At 42.6% G+C, this 17760-nt stretch overlaps 1 protein-coding gene and 1 pseudogene across 1 annotated transcript; both read right to left on the bottom strand.

Annotated features, from left to right (window-relative positions):
• Window positions 1-4387: 4387 nt before the first annotated feature.
• On the bottom strand, window positions 4388-4987 carry LOC142068881 (olfactory receptor 10A7-like; annotated as a pseudogene).
• An 11602-nt stretch (window positions 4988-16589) lies between these two features.
• LOC125622647 (olfactory receptor 6C75) lies at window positions 16590-17534 on the bottom strand. The gene has a single exon (XM_048820776.2). It carries the CDS (start codon window positions 17529-17531, stop codon window positions 16590-16592), a length of 942 nt encoding a protein of 313 aa, XP_048676733.2. The 5' UTR covers window positions 17532-17534.
• Between the last annotated feature and the right edge of the window lie 226 nt (window positions 17535-17760).

Raw genomic sequence — 17760 nt, 5'->3', positions numbered from 1 at the left:
GAATAACAGAGACTTGGTGGGATAACTCACATGACTGGAGTACTGTCATGGATGGTTATAAACTGTTCAGGAAGGACAGGCAGGGCAGAAAAGGTGGGGGAGTAGCACTGTATGTAAGGGAGCAGTATGACTGCTCAGAGCTCCGGTACGAAACTGCAGAAAAACCTGAGTGTCTCTGGATTAAGTTTAGAAGTGTGTGCAACAAGAGTGATGTAGTGGTGGGAGTCTGCTATAGACCACCGGACCAGGGGGATGAGGTAGATGAGGCTTTATTCCGGCAGCTCACGGAAGCTACTGGATCGCATGCCCTGATTCTCATGGGTGACTTTAATTTTCCTGATATCTGCTGGGAGAGCAATACAGCGGTGCATAGACAATCCAGGAAGTTTTTGGAAAGCGTAGGGGACAATTTCCTGGTGCAAGTGCTAGAGGAGCCAACTAGGGGGGGCGCTTTTCTTGACCTGCTGCTCACAAACCGGGAAGAATTAGTGGGGGAAGCAAAAGTGGATGGGAATCTGGGAGGTAGTGACCATGAGTTGGTTGAGTTCAGGATCCTGACACAGGGAAGAAAGGTAAGCAGCACGATACGGACCCTGGACTTCAGGAAAGCAGACTTCGACTCCCTCAGGGAACGGATGGCCAGGATCCCCTGGGGGACTAACTTGAAGGGGAAAGGAGTCCAGGAGAGCTGGCTGTATTTCAAGGAATCCCTGTTGAGGTTACAGGGACAAACCATCCCGATGAGTCGAAAGAATAGTAAATATGGCAGGCGACCAGCTTGGCTTAATGGTGAAATCTTAGCGGATCTTAAACATAAAAAAGAAGCTTACAAGAAGTGGAAGGTTGGACATATGACCAGGGAAGAGTATAAAAATATTGCTCGGGCATGTAGGAATGTTATCAGGAGGGCCAAATCGCACCTGGAGCTGCAGCTAGCCAGAGATGTCAAGAGTAACAAGAAGGGTTTCTTCAGGTATGTTGGCAACAAGAAGAAAGCCAAGGAATGTGTGGGCCCCTTACTGAATGAGGGAGGCAAACTAGTGACAGAGGATGTGGAAAAAGCTAATGTACTCAATGCTTTTTTTGCCTCTGTTTTCACTAACAAGGCCAGCTCCCAGACTGCTACGCTGGGCATCACAAAATGGGGAAGAGATGGCCAGCCCTCTGTGGAGATAGAGGTGGTTAGGGACTATTTAGAAAAGCTGGACGTGCACAAGTCCATGGGGCCGGACGAGTTGCATCCGAGAGTGCTGAAGGAACTGGCGGCTGTGATTGCAGAGCCATTGGCCATTATCTTTGAAAACTCGTGGCGAACCGGGGAAGTCCCGGATGACTGGAAAAAGGCTAATGTAGTGCCAATCTTTAAAAAAGGGAAGAAGGAGGATCCTGGGAACTACAGGCCAGTCAGCCTCACTTCAGTCCCTGGAAAAATCATGGAGCAGGTCCTCAAAGAATCAATCCTGAAGCACTTGCATGAGAGGAAAGTGATCAGGAACAGCCAGCATGGATTCACCAAGGGAAGGTCATGCCTGACTAATCTAATCACCTTTTATGATGAGATTACTGGTTCTGTGGATGAAGGGAAAGCAGTGGATGTATTGTTTCTTGACTTTAGCAAAGCTTTTGACACGGTCTCCCACAGTATTCTTGTCAGCAAGTTAAGGAAGTATGGGCTGGATGAATGCATTACAAGGTGGGTAGAAAGCTGGCTAGATTGTCGGGCTCAACGGGTAGTGATCAATGGCTCCATATCTAGTTGGCAGCCGGTATCAAGTGGAGTACCCCAAGGGTCGGTCCTGGGGCCGGTTTTGTTCAATATCTTCATAAATGATCTGGAGGATGGTGTGGATTGCACTCTCAGCAAATTTGCGGATGATACTAAACTGGGAGGAGTGGTAGATACGCTGGAGAGGAGGGATAGGATACAGAAAGACCTAGACAAATTGGAGGATTGGGCCAAAAGAAATCTGATGAGGTTCAATAAGGATAAGTGCAGGGTCCTGCACTTAGGACGGAAGAACCCAATGCACAGCTACAGACTAGGGACCGAATGGCTAGGCAGCAGTTCTGCGGAAAAGGACCTAGGGGTGACAGTGGACGAGAAGCTGGATATGAGTCAGCAGTGTGCCCTTGTTGCCAAGAAGGCCAATGGCATTTTGGGATGTATAAGTAGGGGCATAGCGAGCAGATCGAGGGACGTGATCGTTCCCCTCTATTCGACATTGGTGAGGCCTCGTCTGGAGTACTGTGTCCAGTTTTGGGCCCCACACTTCAAGAAGGATGTGGATAAATTGGAGAGAGTCCAGCGAAGGACAACAAAAATGATTAGGGGACTGGAACACATGAGTTATGAGGAGAGGCTGAGGGAGCTGGGATTGTTTAGCCTGCAGAAGAGAAGAATGAGGGGGGATTTGATAGCTGCTTTCAACTACCTGAAAGGGGGTTCCAAAGAGGATGGCTCTAGACTGTTCTCAATTGTAGCAGATGACAGAACGAGGAGCAATGGTCTCAAGTTGCAGTGGGGGAGGTTTAGATTGGATATTAGGAAAAACTTTTTCACTAAGAGGGTGGTGAAACACTGGAATGCGTTACCTAGGGAGGTGGTAGAATCTCCTTCCTTAGAGGTTTTTAAGGTCAGGCTTGACAAAGCCCTGGCTGGGATGATTTAACTGGGAATTGGTCCTGCTTTGAGCAGGGGGTTGGACTAGATGACCTTCTGGGGTCCCTTCCAACCCTGATATTCTATGATTCTATGATTCTATGATTTTCCATCAGTTTAGTTAATTCACCTGCCTGAGAGGCAGTCGCTAGTTTAATGGAATAATTCTTCTGTCGATCTGCATCTACACCAGGGGTTAGGTTGATCCCACTACAGCACTCAGTGCATAACATTTTTCATAGCCCTGAAAGACATAGCTAAGGCCATCTAACTTCTAAGTAGTAGTAGTGTAGACCCAGCCTATGCACCCTACCAGGTGATTCGTTGTTGGACACTTCCACACCCCTGGAGTTCGGTGTTAAAAAGTGGGTTTGCCCCAGGTGGCAAGGCCGTTGTGCAAGGGAGATTGTGGAAGGGTGTCTCACCAGCATGCAACTCCCTTATGGCTGTGTGCCTTGTTGCAGGGTGCTTTCCTCAGCTGCCTCCACCAGACACTATTCAGGCCTGCTAGTGGTCTGTTCATTCAGTGACTTGGCCCACCAGCCAGGACACTTTCTGTCCCATCCCTTCTGGGGTAAAACAAAGAGTCCAGCAAAATACAAAAGAACATAAATTCTTCTGTCCTCCCTGGGCCCAGTCCTTGGCAAACTCTTCATCAACTCTCCCAGGCTCTGGAAAATTGTTTCCTGATCTACTACAGATTGCTTGTTCCCAGGGCTTTTTTTCTGGAGTTTGAGCTCCCCCAAGTCGCTGACCCTCAGGGCTGTTCCCTAGAATTCTTCTCCCAGGCATGCTTCAGGAGTCTCTTCACCCTTGCTGCCCTTCCCCCTCCCGGGCCAATACCAGGGTAAAAACTCCCTATGTAGCCTTTACTGCTCCTGGTCTCTCTGACAGAGCTCCCATCACAGGAGAGAATGCCAAGTACTATTCTCCCCCTCAGTCTCCTTACCTAGGAGAGACAATCAGGACTCCTAGCCACTCACTCTGTTCCTTTTTACTGCCCTGAAGTCCTTCCTTTATATTATCCACCCACTGGGGCTCATCCCTAATTAAGCCTGCTACTCCCTTAAGATAGTGTGGGATTTATTTGTTCCATCACAGCAAGTACTCCATTTAAATGAATGATCATCAAAGTTGAATGACCCTTTGTTGTTAGTTCTTCACTATACCTCTTAGAATGTTAGTCTAGGGTGGAAGCAAAAAGACAGCAGGAATGCAAAGACCAGCCTTAAAATCAAACAGAAGTTTGCAGTCTGACACAGAAAAGCATGGACAACTCCCAGGATCCACTAGCATTCATAAGAGGGACGATTTTCCCCAAATGGTCATGCACCTTTTGTCCTTTTCCCATTTTGCCACTGAAAAAAAGGGACAAAAAGGGCAAAAAGGAAGGAGAGGAGGAAGAACCTCTCAAATCTTTTTTATAAAAATATAATTTCATTAAAAAATGGAATTTTTAAAAAAAGTTTTTTATCTTTTTGGTGACAACTTTTTTTGTAAAATAAGTCATTTTTTACATTAATTTTTTTTGTTAAAAAACTATTTTCTCTATTAATATGGTTGAATTCAACTTTGATGACCTTTGAGTAACTTAGGATACAGGAGCCAGAACTTTAAAGATATTTAGGCACCTACTGAGACTTTCAGGAGCACCTAGGTGCCTAACTCCCATTTGTTGCAATGGGACCATAGATTCTCTCCATTTCATTTTATCCTAAATAAATTGGCTCACAGTGTCTGCATTCTCGTGCACAGCACAAATTCACTTAACCTTTTTCTCAGGGCCTCTTTTTCCTCCCAGTTTCTCAGGTGGTAAATGAGAGGATTGAGCAAGGGAGTCAGGACCATGTTGAAGACTGAGCCCACTTTGTTCAGGTCCCCCAGGGTATCATTGTTGGGTAAGACGTACACAATCGTCAGGGTCCCATAGAAAGCTGCAACCACCATGAGGTGAGAGGAGCAGATAGAAAAGGACTTCTGCTTCCCCGTGGCAGACGAGAGTCTCAGGATGGTGCCTATAATAGCAACAGACAACATAACAATTAACAGAATTGGGGGGAAAGTGAAAATCGAGCCGAATATGAAAGCTGTAAGTGCCATCAGAAGATGTCAGTTCTGGAGAGCTTTAAAACAGGGCTGAGATCACAGAAGAAATGGTCCATTTCATTGGGGCCACAAAAAGTTAATTGTGATACGAACAATGCTGTTATGGTAAGAGCCAGAAATGCACTTAACCAAGAGCCAGCTGCAAGCAGGAGACCGAACCCTATTCATAAGGGTTACATAGTGCAGGAGTTTACACATTGCTAAATAATGATCATACCACATTGCTGCTGGATTCTTTAGCTCCAGAGAACCAAAGAAATACATTTGTACAATGCAGCCGTCAAAAGAAATAGTTCTGTCCCAAGTCAGGAGACTGGCCAGTATCCTGAGCAGGGTGGGCTAGGTGTAGCAAGTCTCCAAGCAGGACAATTTTCTAAGGAAGAAATACATGGGGGTGTGAAGTTGTTGATCACCCACAACCAGAGCAACAATGAGGATGTTCCTGGCCATCGTCACAAAGTCGCTAATGAAAACAGCAGGAAGAGAAGAATCTGCAGTTCAGGGAGATTTCCGAATCCCACGAGAATGAATTTTGTGATGGTGGCTTGATTTCCCCACTCAGTGTTTTCCACTGATTGCATCTAAAGGAGAGAAGAAAATCAATTAAATTTGTAACTAACATCTTCCATTTAATTCCAAAGATATTGAGATTCCCCTCTCTCCGCAATTTAGCTGCCCAGCAGTTGGGTCTAGCTTCTACTTGATCTAGCTTCTACTTCCAGCCTCTGGATGGAGTTAGACCTCTGTCTGCAAGATTGAAGAGCCCATTATTAAATATTTTCCCCCAAGTAGATACTTATAAACTGTAATCAAGTAACCCATTCACCGTCTCTTTGTGAAGATAAATAGATTGAGCTCCTTGAACCTTTCACTATAAGACATGTTTTCTAATCCTTTAATCATTCTTGTGGGTCTTCTCTGAACCCTTTCTACTTTATCAATATTCTTCTTGAATTGTGGACATCAAACCTGGACACTATATTCCAGCAGTGGTTACATCAGGGCCAAATACAGAGGTAAAATAACCTCTCCTTTCTGACTTGACATTCCCCTGTTCATGCATCCCAGCATCACATTCGCTCCTGGGATGCATAAATAGCCCCACCCCCACTGTTCGATATGCATTTCTCCCTGACTGTACCATTGGTCATCTTATGACATAAATTCTGAAATTTGACATATCCCCAACGGTGGCCAGATCTAGTTGTTTCAGATGAAGCAACAAAAGACTCTAATTTACACCAGGTGTGCCAGAGGAAAATGAGCCCGATTCACTCCAGTGAAGTTACTCCTGATTTCCACCATGTGAGTGAGAAGAGATTCAGCTCCATTCCCTCTAATAAGGAGTCAGTAAAAAATAAGGCACAGGCTCCAGAGGGATTACACACAGTTTTTACTGCACATGCGTTTCCTTCAGTTTAAGTCAATGAAACCGATCTCTGTCATGAATTTTCATAAGAAAAGGTGCGTGAGGTAATATCTGTTATTGGACTGACTTCTTCTTCAGCTCTGTGTAAACTAGAAAGCTGGTTTCTCTCGCCAAAAAAGTTGGTCCAATACGAGATATCACCTCACCCACCTTGTCCCTCTAATACCCTGGGACCAGCACGGCTACAACAACACTACATACATTAATTTTCATAACAGTTACAGCTGTTGCATATGAAGGGTACATTAAAGACTATGCGATGCTCAGATACTATGGTGATTTTTTTTAACAGTGCACAATTGCACAGATGGGGGGAGGGCTGGCAGGGTCAGCTTCCTGTGAAGCATCAGGGATTGGCTACAACTAGAGATGGGACATGGAATGAGATGAGACAGAGCTATGAGGTGGTTCGGATAATCGTCTTTCTAGATGGCTGGCTGGTGGGTCTTGCTCATGTGTGCAGGGTCTTCAAATCACCAGATTTGGGATGGGGAAGAAATTTTTCCCCTAGTTCCTATTGGGCAGGGACCTTGAGGGTTTTCACCATCCTCTGCAGCGTAGGGATCCTGCTGGGATCACCTGGGCATACCTCAGCTAATCCATTCCATGCCATTGCAGGGACCTTGGTCACTGGTGGAACTTCACTCTCTCTGTTTCTGCCTGGGTTCAAACAGTTTAGTCTCCTGCAGCCTGAAAGGCTTTAGTCTTCCCAGTTTATATGGGTCAGCACCAAGCTTTGCCCAGGGATTCATGTCTACCCAGTTATTAAGATCAATAACACTCCTCTCAAGTCTGTGGAGAAGTTTTGCTACGTAGGACATATCCTGTCAGCCACAGTGCCATGAATGTCAATGGGGCCATAGCCCCACAAGCTTAAATTTATTACTGTGAAAAATTCCATCAGTTTTGTTCTTTGGAGCAGGAAGCATGTTTTTGTTCGCATCTGTACAGCGCCTAGAACAATGGGGTCCTGGTCCATGACCGGGGAGCTATTATAAGAAAAATTCAACTAATAAATGATAAAAATATAATATCTATGTCACTTAGGGTGCTTTTGAAAATTGTACCCGAACACTGATCAAACACAGGGACTTAAGTCTTTTCAGATACAAGGGTGCGGAATACCAATTCATAGGAAATAGATTGAAAACAGAGATGGGAGAGGAATAAAGAAGTCACTGAGTGAGAAGGAGAGACTGAGGGCTCATCTACACACACAAATTGTACCACACCCATATTGTTAAAAGTGTAACATCCCCCTAGTGCAGATGCTATGGTACCAATATGATACCAATCAGGGGCAATAAGCTATACCAGTATACGATACCAGTATAAGACAGGCTCCTTTTCTTGATTTACCTGGTGCTAACTGCAACATTTAACCCTGTTATTTACAGCCCGAGGAACAGGGAGATAAAATGTGCTCTCAGGAAATCAACAGGAAGGAAAAGGTTCCCTCAGGCAAAATCTATGGTATGATATTGTTGTGTGCTGTGCTTGGGAAACTCTGGGAGTGGGGAAATTGTGCAGCTCCATCCTTGTCTTAAATAGGTAATATTCATGTCTAAACCACCTTCAGTGTTCTCCTCTCAGACAGGTGCAAATCATGCGTCTCTCCATTGAAGGATTATTTCTCCTTACGTTCACGGTCATGTAAATGTATAATATGTCGGTGAGACCATCACTGGAATTTTGTTCCCAGTCCTGGTGGCCCTACATTAAAAACCATGTTGAATAACTGGAATGGTTTCAGAGAAAGGTTAGAAGACTGATTCATGGTCTAGAAAACTGTCTCATGGCAGAGACGGAAGGAGCTATCTGTATTTTGCTTATTGAAGTGAAGGGTAAGTAATAACTTAATTACAGACTGGAAATAAGGCATAATTTTTAAGAGAGAGACTAATTAATCATGAAAACAATTTCCCAAAGGTTGTGGTGGATTCTCCATCATTGGCAAGTTTTAAAACAAGATTGGATTGGGTTTTTTTTAAGTTTTGCTCTAGTTCAAAAGGAATTATTTTGGGGGAAATTCTCTGGCCTGTTCTCTATAGGAGATTAGACCAGATGAGCAGAATGGTCCCTTCTGGCCTTAGAATCCGTGTATTATCTAAGGGGTGGGGTATCTCTCTGAAAAGTATCCTTATGTTCAGCTGAACGTGCTGGGTTATACTGAGGAGCCGCCAGCTGAGATTCTACGGATGGGATTGCCCTAAAGTCCCCACTGGCCTTAAAATGTTTGATTCTATGAAAAATTCACTCAAGTCAATAGTACAGATTCCCCTCTAATTTAAACCAATGTAAAACAAAAGCCATTCAGCAGAGGTAAAAATTCAAGCTCATGTTAACCTCATCTAGGTTAGAAGTGCCAAGCATTTTTATCACTTATGTATATCATGGGATTGCTGAAGTTTTGATGTATCTTAAAATGTCATTCAGTGGGATCGTAAACTCATTTCTTATGGAATAGTAATTTTCTGTGAAATTTTTAGCATACCTGTGTGTGCTATAAAATAATAAATAATGCTACTCAGAATAAAATAACTCTTTAAAACCTTAATTGTTCTTGCAATCTGGAGATACTCTGTGAATACACATAACATAATGTTTACCCATAAAGCCACCTTGGATTTTAAAGGGACCTATGGGAGTTAGAAGCCCAATTCTGAGAGATTTTCCATGGCAATTGGGCATCTAATTCCCTTTGGTTTCTTTGAACATCTCAGACATAAAGAATCATGAATTTCTGAATGTCTTCTTAAAGAAAATGGCATGGTTATTAATGAGTATGACTGAATGCTTAACTGGTACCATTCTTTTTATTAATTAGCTGGTTAGTGACTGTATATACTTGAATTCTCATAACTAGTCTACAGATAGACACTCCTATCCAGTCTAAGGGTATATAGTGATGAACAAACTAATATTGAGGAACAGGTCAGACGCCACCAAAAGTCATCAACGCTCCACCTATTGGCTTCACAGAGGTCCTAGGCCTGGAGCCGGAGCCATGGTTTTGACCTGTGTCCACTAGAAAATGGGCCAAAGCTACCAAATTGCCATCCCTTTTTACCAGCATTTAGACAGTAGCAAAATCACCTGGATTCATATCAGTGAAAAGCCCAGCTGACTGTTCTGAGCCCCTTGCAACATCCAGGGAATTTGGGATTTAAATAACTGAGGTATAAACACAACACAAGAATTCCTCGCTGGACTCTAAACTGTGTCTTCACTAATATATCCCACTGGTGATGGAGGGTTTGCAGTTAGGACCTTTGGGTATTAATTTACAGCAGCATAGATTGTGTCATGTCCTCTGAAATATTGCTAGTAAGTTGCAATGATTTTTCAATACTATGGGCCAAGTTGTTCCCTGGTGTAACTCCTCTCATTTCACTGTGGCTACACCAGGGTGTATCTGAACCCGGGGTTTATCACTGAGATACTGGGCCAGGTTCTGGTAATGGATACACCACTGGAGTAAGGGGAAATCGTTTGTAATTACACAAGTGTAACTGAAATGAGAATCTGGGCCATTGTACAAAAAGTTCTCCTGCATCTCAAACTAATGTGTGATTAAAATACTATTTTCAAAAGGAGAACACAGAAGCATTGCTACCCGTTATGCTTCCATTGTAACCAATCTGAGATGTCCATGGTCAAGAGGCACAGTTACTACGCAGACTATAAAAACACACACACACACAGAGCTGGGGAGCTTTAATAGTATTTATTTGCCTAAAGATGCAGATAGGAATGAGTGAAATTTTCAAAAGCAGCAGGGGGCGAGATACAAAATATGGACTTTGGCTCTTAACTACTGTAGGTGCCTAAATCACAGAATCAGGCCCAAGAGGGTTCTCTAAACCTCCACTCAGCTGCTCCCAAACACTGTAGGCAGCTAAGCTCAACCAGCATCCTACTCTTTGCAGTCAAATTCCCGAGGGTGTCTCTGGGCATGCACACGGCAGCCTCAGACCAGACATCTGGACACATACATCCCAGAGTTCCCCCACCTAACTCACCCAAGGGGTCCCAGTTGGTAGGTGAGCTCATGCAAAAAGTTGGGGTGGAAGTAGGGACTCCCTTGTCACTTTTAGCCCAGTGGTTAGCGCACTCAGCTGGGATGTCAGCGATCCCTGTTCAAGTTCCTCCCCTGTTGGAGGGAGAAGAAGGGGGATTTGAACAAGGCTCTGCTACTTCTCAGGTGAGTCCCTCACCACTAGTCACTGGGATATTGCAGTGTGTGGGGTGCCCTCTATCACTCTGGTTGAAGCTGGATAACTAATATTCCTAACTTCAGATATAACAATGACACATACGTAATAATTAGATAATCAGAATCAGTAAGTAATAACCTTTCCAATGATATCTCACAAGACCCATATTGCCTAAAACATGTCTTAGTTACTCCAAATTCATATTATAACAATATCTCCATGAAGAATATGGGGTGTAGTGTCACACACCCCATATGGCCCTGCATCAGGGGACAGCAGGAGGGTGGGTTGGGTGGTCAGGAGAGCAATGGAAATCTAACCAGTTAGAAGGAGAGATGGAGAATGACGATATTTTTTGGTAAAAAAACAGGGCCCAAAAATTTGGAGGAAGAACGAAAATATCAGGGAGACTCAGTGCGATTTTATTTTTTAATTCTTTTTTTTTTTTGGTCAAATTTTCATGGTAAATATTTTTATGTGTATAGCATATTTCTGTCTGGGCTGAGGGAAGGTTGTGTGACAATATCTAGGCTGAAATTAGCAAAGTGTTGCCTAGTGATTTTCAGTGCTCATTTCCTATTCATAGTAATTCATCCCTTTCTTTTTTATTTCCGTTGGGGAGGGAAATCGGGTCTCATGAGCTATGAAAATTTTGGCCATACATCTTATGTTTGCATTTCATATATCTGTATTGATATCCATATTTATATCACTATTGATATAGATATTTTAATGTTGCCTTGACCCTGCAAAGATGTATGAACAGGCGGGAAATTTCACATGGCAGGACACGGAGACTCCCAACCCTCCCCAGACTTTCATTTTTTGTTTACCCAGCTACAGATCTGCATAGAATACTGCCCAATCAAAGTTCTCCACTCACTGTGGAGGCAATATTTTTCACCTACTGTTCAGAGGCATAAATGAAAATGAAGGGTCCTAAAAAGTGGAGAATGACTTTCATTGGCTTCAGTGGGAGTGGAAGAGACCCAGAACCACCCAAAAGATGGTAAGCTCCTAGCAGAATTTGGACATAGTGTTCATGTATGGATGAATGAGCCAGAGTGCTTTACTGAAACGTGAGTTTGGAAAAAAAGCCCAATGTTTATAAAGAATGTTTCTTACAGTATGAAGTTTTGTATAAAAAAATGTCTATTAAATGTATGAAAGATGAATGCTCAAAAAGTAGCAGAGTAACAGGAAAATTCCATGCCATTGCAGGGACCTTGGTCACTGGTGGAACTTCACTCTCTCTGTTTCTGCCTGGGTTCAAACAGTTTAGTCTCCTGCAGCCTGAAAGGCTTTAGTCTTCCCAGTTTATATGGGTCGGCACCAAGCTTTGCCCAGGGATTCATGTCTACCCAGTTATTAAGATCAATAACACTCCTCTCAAGTCTGTGGAGAAGTTTTGCTACGTAGGACATATCCTGTCAGCCACAGTGCCATGAATGTCAATGGGGCCATAGCCCCACAAGCTTAAATTTATTACTGTGAAAAATTCCATCAGTTTTGTTCTTTGGAGCAGGAAGCATGTTTTTGTTCGCATCTGTACAGCGCCTAGAACAATGGGGTCCTGGTCCATGACCGGGGAGCTATTATAAGAAAAATTCAACTAATAAATGATAAAAATATAATATCTATGTCACTTAGGTGCTTTTGAAAATTGTACCCGAACACTGATCAAACACAGGGACTTAAGTCTTTTCAGATACAAGGGTGCGGAATACCAATTCATAGGAAATAGATTGAAAACAGAGATGGGAGAGGAATAAAGAAGTCACTGAGTGAGAAGGAGAGACTGAGGGCTCATCTACACACACAAATTGTACCACACCCATATTGTTAAAAGTGTAACATCCCCCTAGTGCAGATGCTATGGTACCAATATGATACCAATCAGGGGCAATAAGCTATACCAGTATACGATACCAGTATAAGACAGGCTCCTTTTCTTGATTTACCTGGTGCTAACTGCAACATTTAACCCTGTTATTTACAGCCCGAGGAACAGGGAGATAAAATGTGCTCTCAGGAAATCAACAGGAAGGAAAAGGTTCCCTCAGGCAAAATCTATGGTATGATATTGTTGTGTGCTGTGCTTGGGAAACTCTGGGAGTGGGGAAATTGTGCAGCTCCATCCTTGTCTTAAATAGGTAATATTCATGTCTAAACCGCCTTCAGTGTTCTCCTCTCAGACAGGTGCAAATCATGCGTCTCTCCATTGAAGGATTATTTCTCCTTACGTTCACGGTCATGTAAATGTATAATATGTCGGTGAGACCATCACTGGAATTTTGTTCCCAGTCCTGGTGGCCCTACATTAAAAACCATGTTGAATAACTGGAATGGTTTCAGAGAAAGGTTAGAAGACTGATTCATGGTCTAGAAAACTGTCTCATGGCAGAGACGGAAGGAGCTATCTGTATTTTGCTTATTGAAGTGAAGGGTAAGTAATAACTTAATTACAGACTGGAAATAAGGCATAATTTTTAAGAGAGAGACTAATTAATCATGAAAACAATTTCCCAAAGGTTGTGGTGGATTCTCCATCATTGGCAAGTTTTAAAACAAGATTGGATTGGGTTTTTTTTAAGTTTTGCTCTAGTTCAAAAGGAATTATTTTGGGGGAAATTCTCTGGCCTGTTCTCTATAGGAGATTAGACCAGATGAGCAGAATGGTCCCTTCTGGCCTTAGAATCCGTGTATTATCTAAGGGGTGGGGTATCTCTCTGAAAAGTATCCTTATGTTCAGCTGAACGTGCTGGGTTATACTGAGGAGCCGCCAGCTGAGATTCTACGGATGGGATTGCCCTAAAGTCCCCACTGGCCTTAAAATGTTTGATTCTATGAAAAATTCACTCAAGTCAATAGTACAGATTCCCCTCTAATTTAAACCAATGTAAAACAAAAGCCATTCAGCAGAGGTAAAAATTCAAGCTCATGTTAACCTCATCTAGGTTAGAAGTGCCAAGCATTTTTATCACTTATGTATATCATGGGATTGCTGAAGTTTTGATGTATCTTAAAATGTCATTCAGTGGGATCGTAAACTCATTTCTTATGGAATAGTAATTTTCTGTGAAATTTTTAGCATACCTGTGTGTGCTATAAAATAATAAATAATGCTACTCAGAATAAAATAACTCTTTAAAACCTTAATTGTTCTTGCAATCTGGAGATACTCTGTGAATACACATAACATAATGTTTACCCATAAAGCCACCTTGGATTTTAAAGGGACCTATGGGAGTTAGAAGCCCAATTCTGAGAGATTTTCCATGGCAATTGGGCATCTAATTCCCTTTGGTTTCTTTGAACATCTCAGACATAAAGAATCATGAATTTCTGAATGTCTTCTTAAAGAAAATGGCATGGTTATTAATGAGTATGACTGAATGCTTAACTGGTACCATTCTTTTTATTAATTAGCTGGTTAGTGACTGTATATACTTGAATTCTCATAACTAGTCTACAGATAGACACTCCTATCCAGTCTAAGGGTATATAGTGATGAACAAACTAATATTGAGGAACAGGTCAGACGCCACCAAAAGTCATCAACGCTCCACCTATTGGCTTCACAGAGGTCCTAGGCCTGGAGCCGGAGCCATGGTTTTGACCTGTGTCCACTAGAAAATGGGCCAAAGCTACCAAATTGCCATCCCTTTTTACCAGCATTTAGACAGTAGCAAAATCACCTGGATTCATATCAGTGAAAAGCCCAGCTGACTGTTCTGAGCCCCTTGCAACATCCAGGGAATTTGGGATTTAAATAACTGAGGTATAAACACAACACAAGAATTCCTCGCTGGACTCTAAACTGTGTCTTCACTAATATATCCCACTGGTGATGGAGGGTTTGCAGTTAGGACCTTTGGGTATTAATTTACAGCAGCATAGATTGTGTCATGTCCTCTGAAATATTGCTAGTAAGTGGCAATGATTTTTCAATACTATGGGCCAAGTTGTTCCCTGGTGTAACTCCTCTCATTTCACTGTGGCTACACCAGGGTGTATCTGAAGCCGGGGTTTATCACTGAGATACTGGGCCAGGTTCTGATAATGCATACACGACTGGAGTAAGGGGAAATCGTTTGTAATTACACAAGTGTAACTGAAATGAGAATCTGGGCCATTGTACAAAAAGTTCTCCTGCATCTCAAACTAATGTGTGATTAAAATACTATTTTCAAAAGGAGAACACAGAAGCATTGCTACCCGTTATGCTTTCATTGTAACCAATCTGAGATGCCCATGGTCAAGAGGCACAGTTACTACGCAGACTGTAAAAACACACACACACACAGAGCTGGGGAGCTTTAATAGTATTTATTTGCCTAAAGATGCAGATAGGAATGAGTGAAATTTTCAAAAGCAGCAGGGGGCGAGATACAAAATATGGACTTTGGCTCTTAACTACTGTAGGTGCCTAAATCACAGAATCAGGCCCAAGAGGGTTCTCTAAACCTCCACTCAACTGCTCCCAAACACTGTAGGCAGCTAAACTCAACCAGCATCCTACTGTTTGCAGTCAAATTCCCGAGGGTGTCTCTGGGCATGCACACGGCAGCCTCAGACCAGACATCTGGACACATACATCCCAGAGTTCCCCCACCTAACTCACCCAAGGGGTCCCAGTTGGTAGGTGAGCTCATGCAAAAAGTTGGGGTGGAAGTAGGGACTCCCTTGTCACTTTTAGCCCAGTGGTTAGCGCACTCAGCTGGGATGTCAGCGATCCCTGTTCAAGTTCCTCCCCTGTTGGAGGGAGAAGAAGGGGGATTTGAACAAGGCTCTGCTACTTCTCAGGTGAGTCCCTCACCACTAGTCACTGGGATATTGCAGTGTGTGGGGTGCCCTCTATCACTCTGGTTGAAGCTGTTCTATGCTGGATAACTAATATTCCTAACTTCAGATATAACAATGACACATACGTAATAATTAGATAATCAGAATCAGTAAGTAATAACCTTTCCAATGATATCTCACAAGACCCATATTGCCTAAAACATGTCTTAGTTACTCCAAATTCATATTATAACATCTCCATGAAGAATATGGGGTGTAGTGTCACACACCCCATATGGCCCTGCATCAGGGGACAGCAGGAGGGTGGGTTGGATGATCAGGAGAGCAATGGAAATCTAACCAGTTACAAGGAGAGCTGGAGAATGACGATATTTTTTGGTAAAAAAACAGGGCCCAAAAATTTGGAGGAAGAACGAAAATACCAGGGAGACTCAGTGCGATTTTATTTTTTAATTCTTTTTTTTTTTTGGTCAAATTTTCATGGTAAATATTTTTATGTGTATAGCATATTTCTGTCTGGGATGAGGGAAGATTGTGTGACAATATCTAGGCTGAAATTAGCAAAGTTGCCTAGTGATTTTCAGTGCTCATTTCCTATTCATAGTAATTCATCCCTTTCTTTTTTATTTGCGTTGGGGAGGGAAATCGGGTCTCATGAGCTATGAAAATTTTGGCCATACATCTTATGTTTGCATTTCATATATCTGTATTGATATCCATATTTATATCACTATTGATATAGATATTTTAATGTTGCCTTGACCCTGCAAAGATGTATGAACAGGCGGGAAATTTCACATGGCAGGACACGGAGACTCCCAGCCCTCCCCAGACTTTCATTTTTTGTTTACCCAGCTACAGATCTGCATAGAATACTGCCCAATCAAAGTTCTCCACTCACTGTGGAGGCAATATTTTTCACCTACTGTTCAGAGGCATAAATGAAAATGAAGGGTCCTAAAAAGTGGAGAATGACTTTCATTGGCTTCAGTGGGAGTGGAAGAGACCCAGAACCACCCAAAAGATGGTAAGCTCCTAGCAGAATTTGGACATAGTGTTCATGTATGGATGAATGAGCCAGAGTGCTTTACTGAAACGTGAGTTTGGAAAAAAAGCCCAATGTTTATAAAGAATGTTTCTTACAGTATGAAGTTTTGTATAAAAAAATGTCTATTAAATGTATGAAAGATGAATGCTCAAAAAGTAGCAGAGTAACAGGAAAAGAAAGAAAGAAAGAAAGAAAGAAAGAAAGAAAGAAAGAAAGAAAGAAAGAGGTAACCCTGCTATCAAGGACTCAAGTAAGAAACTATATCACCTCATCTCTATTTACTATATGCTAAAATTGATACTTTTACATTCTATGCCTGTTTCACTAAGATACTAGTTTAAGAATAGCTTTTCTTAGGGACTCTTTGACCTCCTTGTTTCTCAGGCTATAGATGACAGGGTTGATCATAGGAGTCAGGACTGTGTAGAAGACAGAGAATATTTTTTGTAGGACCTTGGGAGTGTTGGCTGTTGGAATTACATAGACAGTTAATACGGTCACATACAAAATTGCAAGCACAATGAGGTGAGAGGAACAGGTGGAAAATGCCTTTTGCCTCCTGATGCCAGAAGGGATTCTCAGGATGGTGGTGATGATACAAATGTAGGATGTCAGAGTCAGAAGAAAGGGCACAAATGTCCCTATGACAGCGATAATAAATGTCAACAGTTCCAGAGTCTGGGTGTCAACACAGGACAGCTTTATCATAGGTGAAAAATCGCAAAAGAAATGGTCAATTTCTTTGGAATCACAGAACGTTAATTGGAAGAAGAAAATATTTACTATGGTGCAGAGCAGTAAGCTACTTATCCAGGACCCTGCCACAAGCTGCCAACAAACCCTGCCATTCATCAGAGCAGCATAACGGAGTGGATTGCATATCGCTAAATACCGATCATAAGACATTGCCGTGAGCAGCAGATTTTCTGTACTTGTCAGGATACCAAGGAAATATAATTGCACAATGCAGCCCTTAACAGAAATGGTTCTGTCCCCAGTCAGGAGACTGGCCAGCAGCCTGGGCAGGATGGTGGAGGTGGAGCAGATCTCCAGGCAGGACAAGTTCCCCAGTAAAAAGTACATGGGGATGTGAAGTTGCTGATCAGCCACAACTAGTGCAATGAAGAGGATGTTTCCGGAGACAGTCACAATGTAGATCACTAGAAACACGAGGAAGAGAAGGGTCTGCAGTTCAGGGACATTCCCAAAACCTAAGAGGATGAATTCCACAATGGGTGTTTGATTTCTTACTTCTGCTTTCTCCATAATATGTACCTAGAAACAGAAGACCATTAAATATTGATCGAGTGCACGCAGTCAGGTTGTGCTGTCGATTACACTGGCAGAAACCTGGAGTAGGTAACCTCGTAACACTACATCTCTCCACTGGAAAGTGAAGTTGTCAAAAAACAGAGGGAAGACTCCTATCCTTAAGAGGTTCAGTTTCCAATATAGCTGAAATAAGAGCATGGAACCCTACTGAATTACGGAAACG

This window comes from Caretta caretta, chromosome 13 (assembly GCF_965140235.1).
Source record: "Caretta caretta isolate rCarCar2 chromosome 13, rCarCar1.hap1, whole genome shotgun sequence".
NCBI classification, from domain to species: Eukaryota; Metazoa; Chordata; order Testudines; family Cheloniidae; genus Caretta; species Caretta caretta.
The sequence above is the reverse complement of the archived record's forward strand: the minus strand, read 5'-3'. Positions and strand labels throughout refer to the sequence as shown.

Excerpts from the sequence above, each read along its gene's own strand:
- LOC125622647 (XM_048820776.2), bottom strand. The coding sequence starts at position 17,531 with ATGGAGAAAGCAGAAGTAAGAAATCAAACACCCATTGTGGAATTCATC.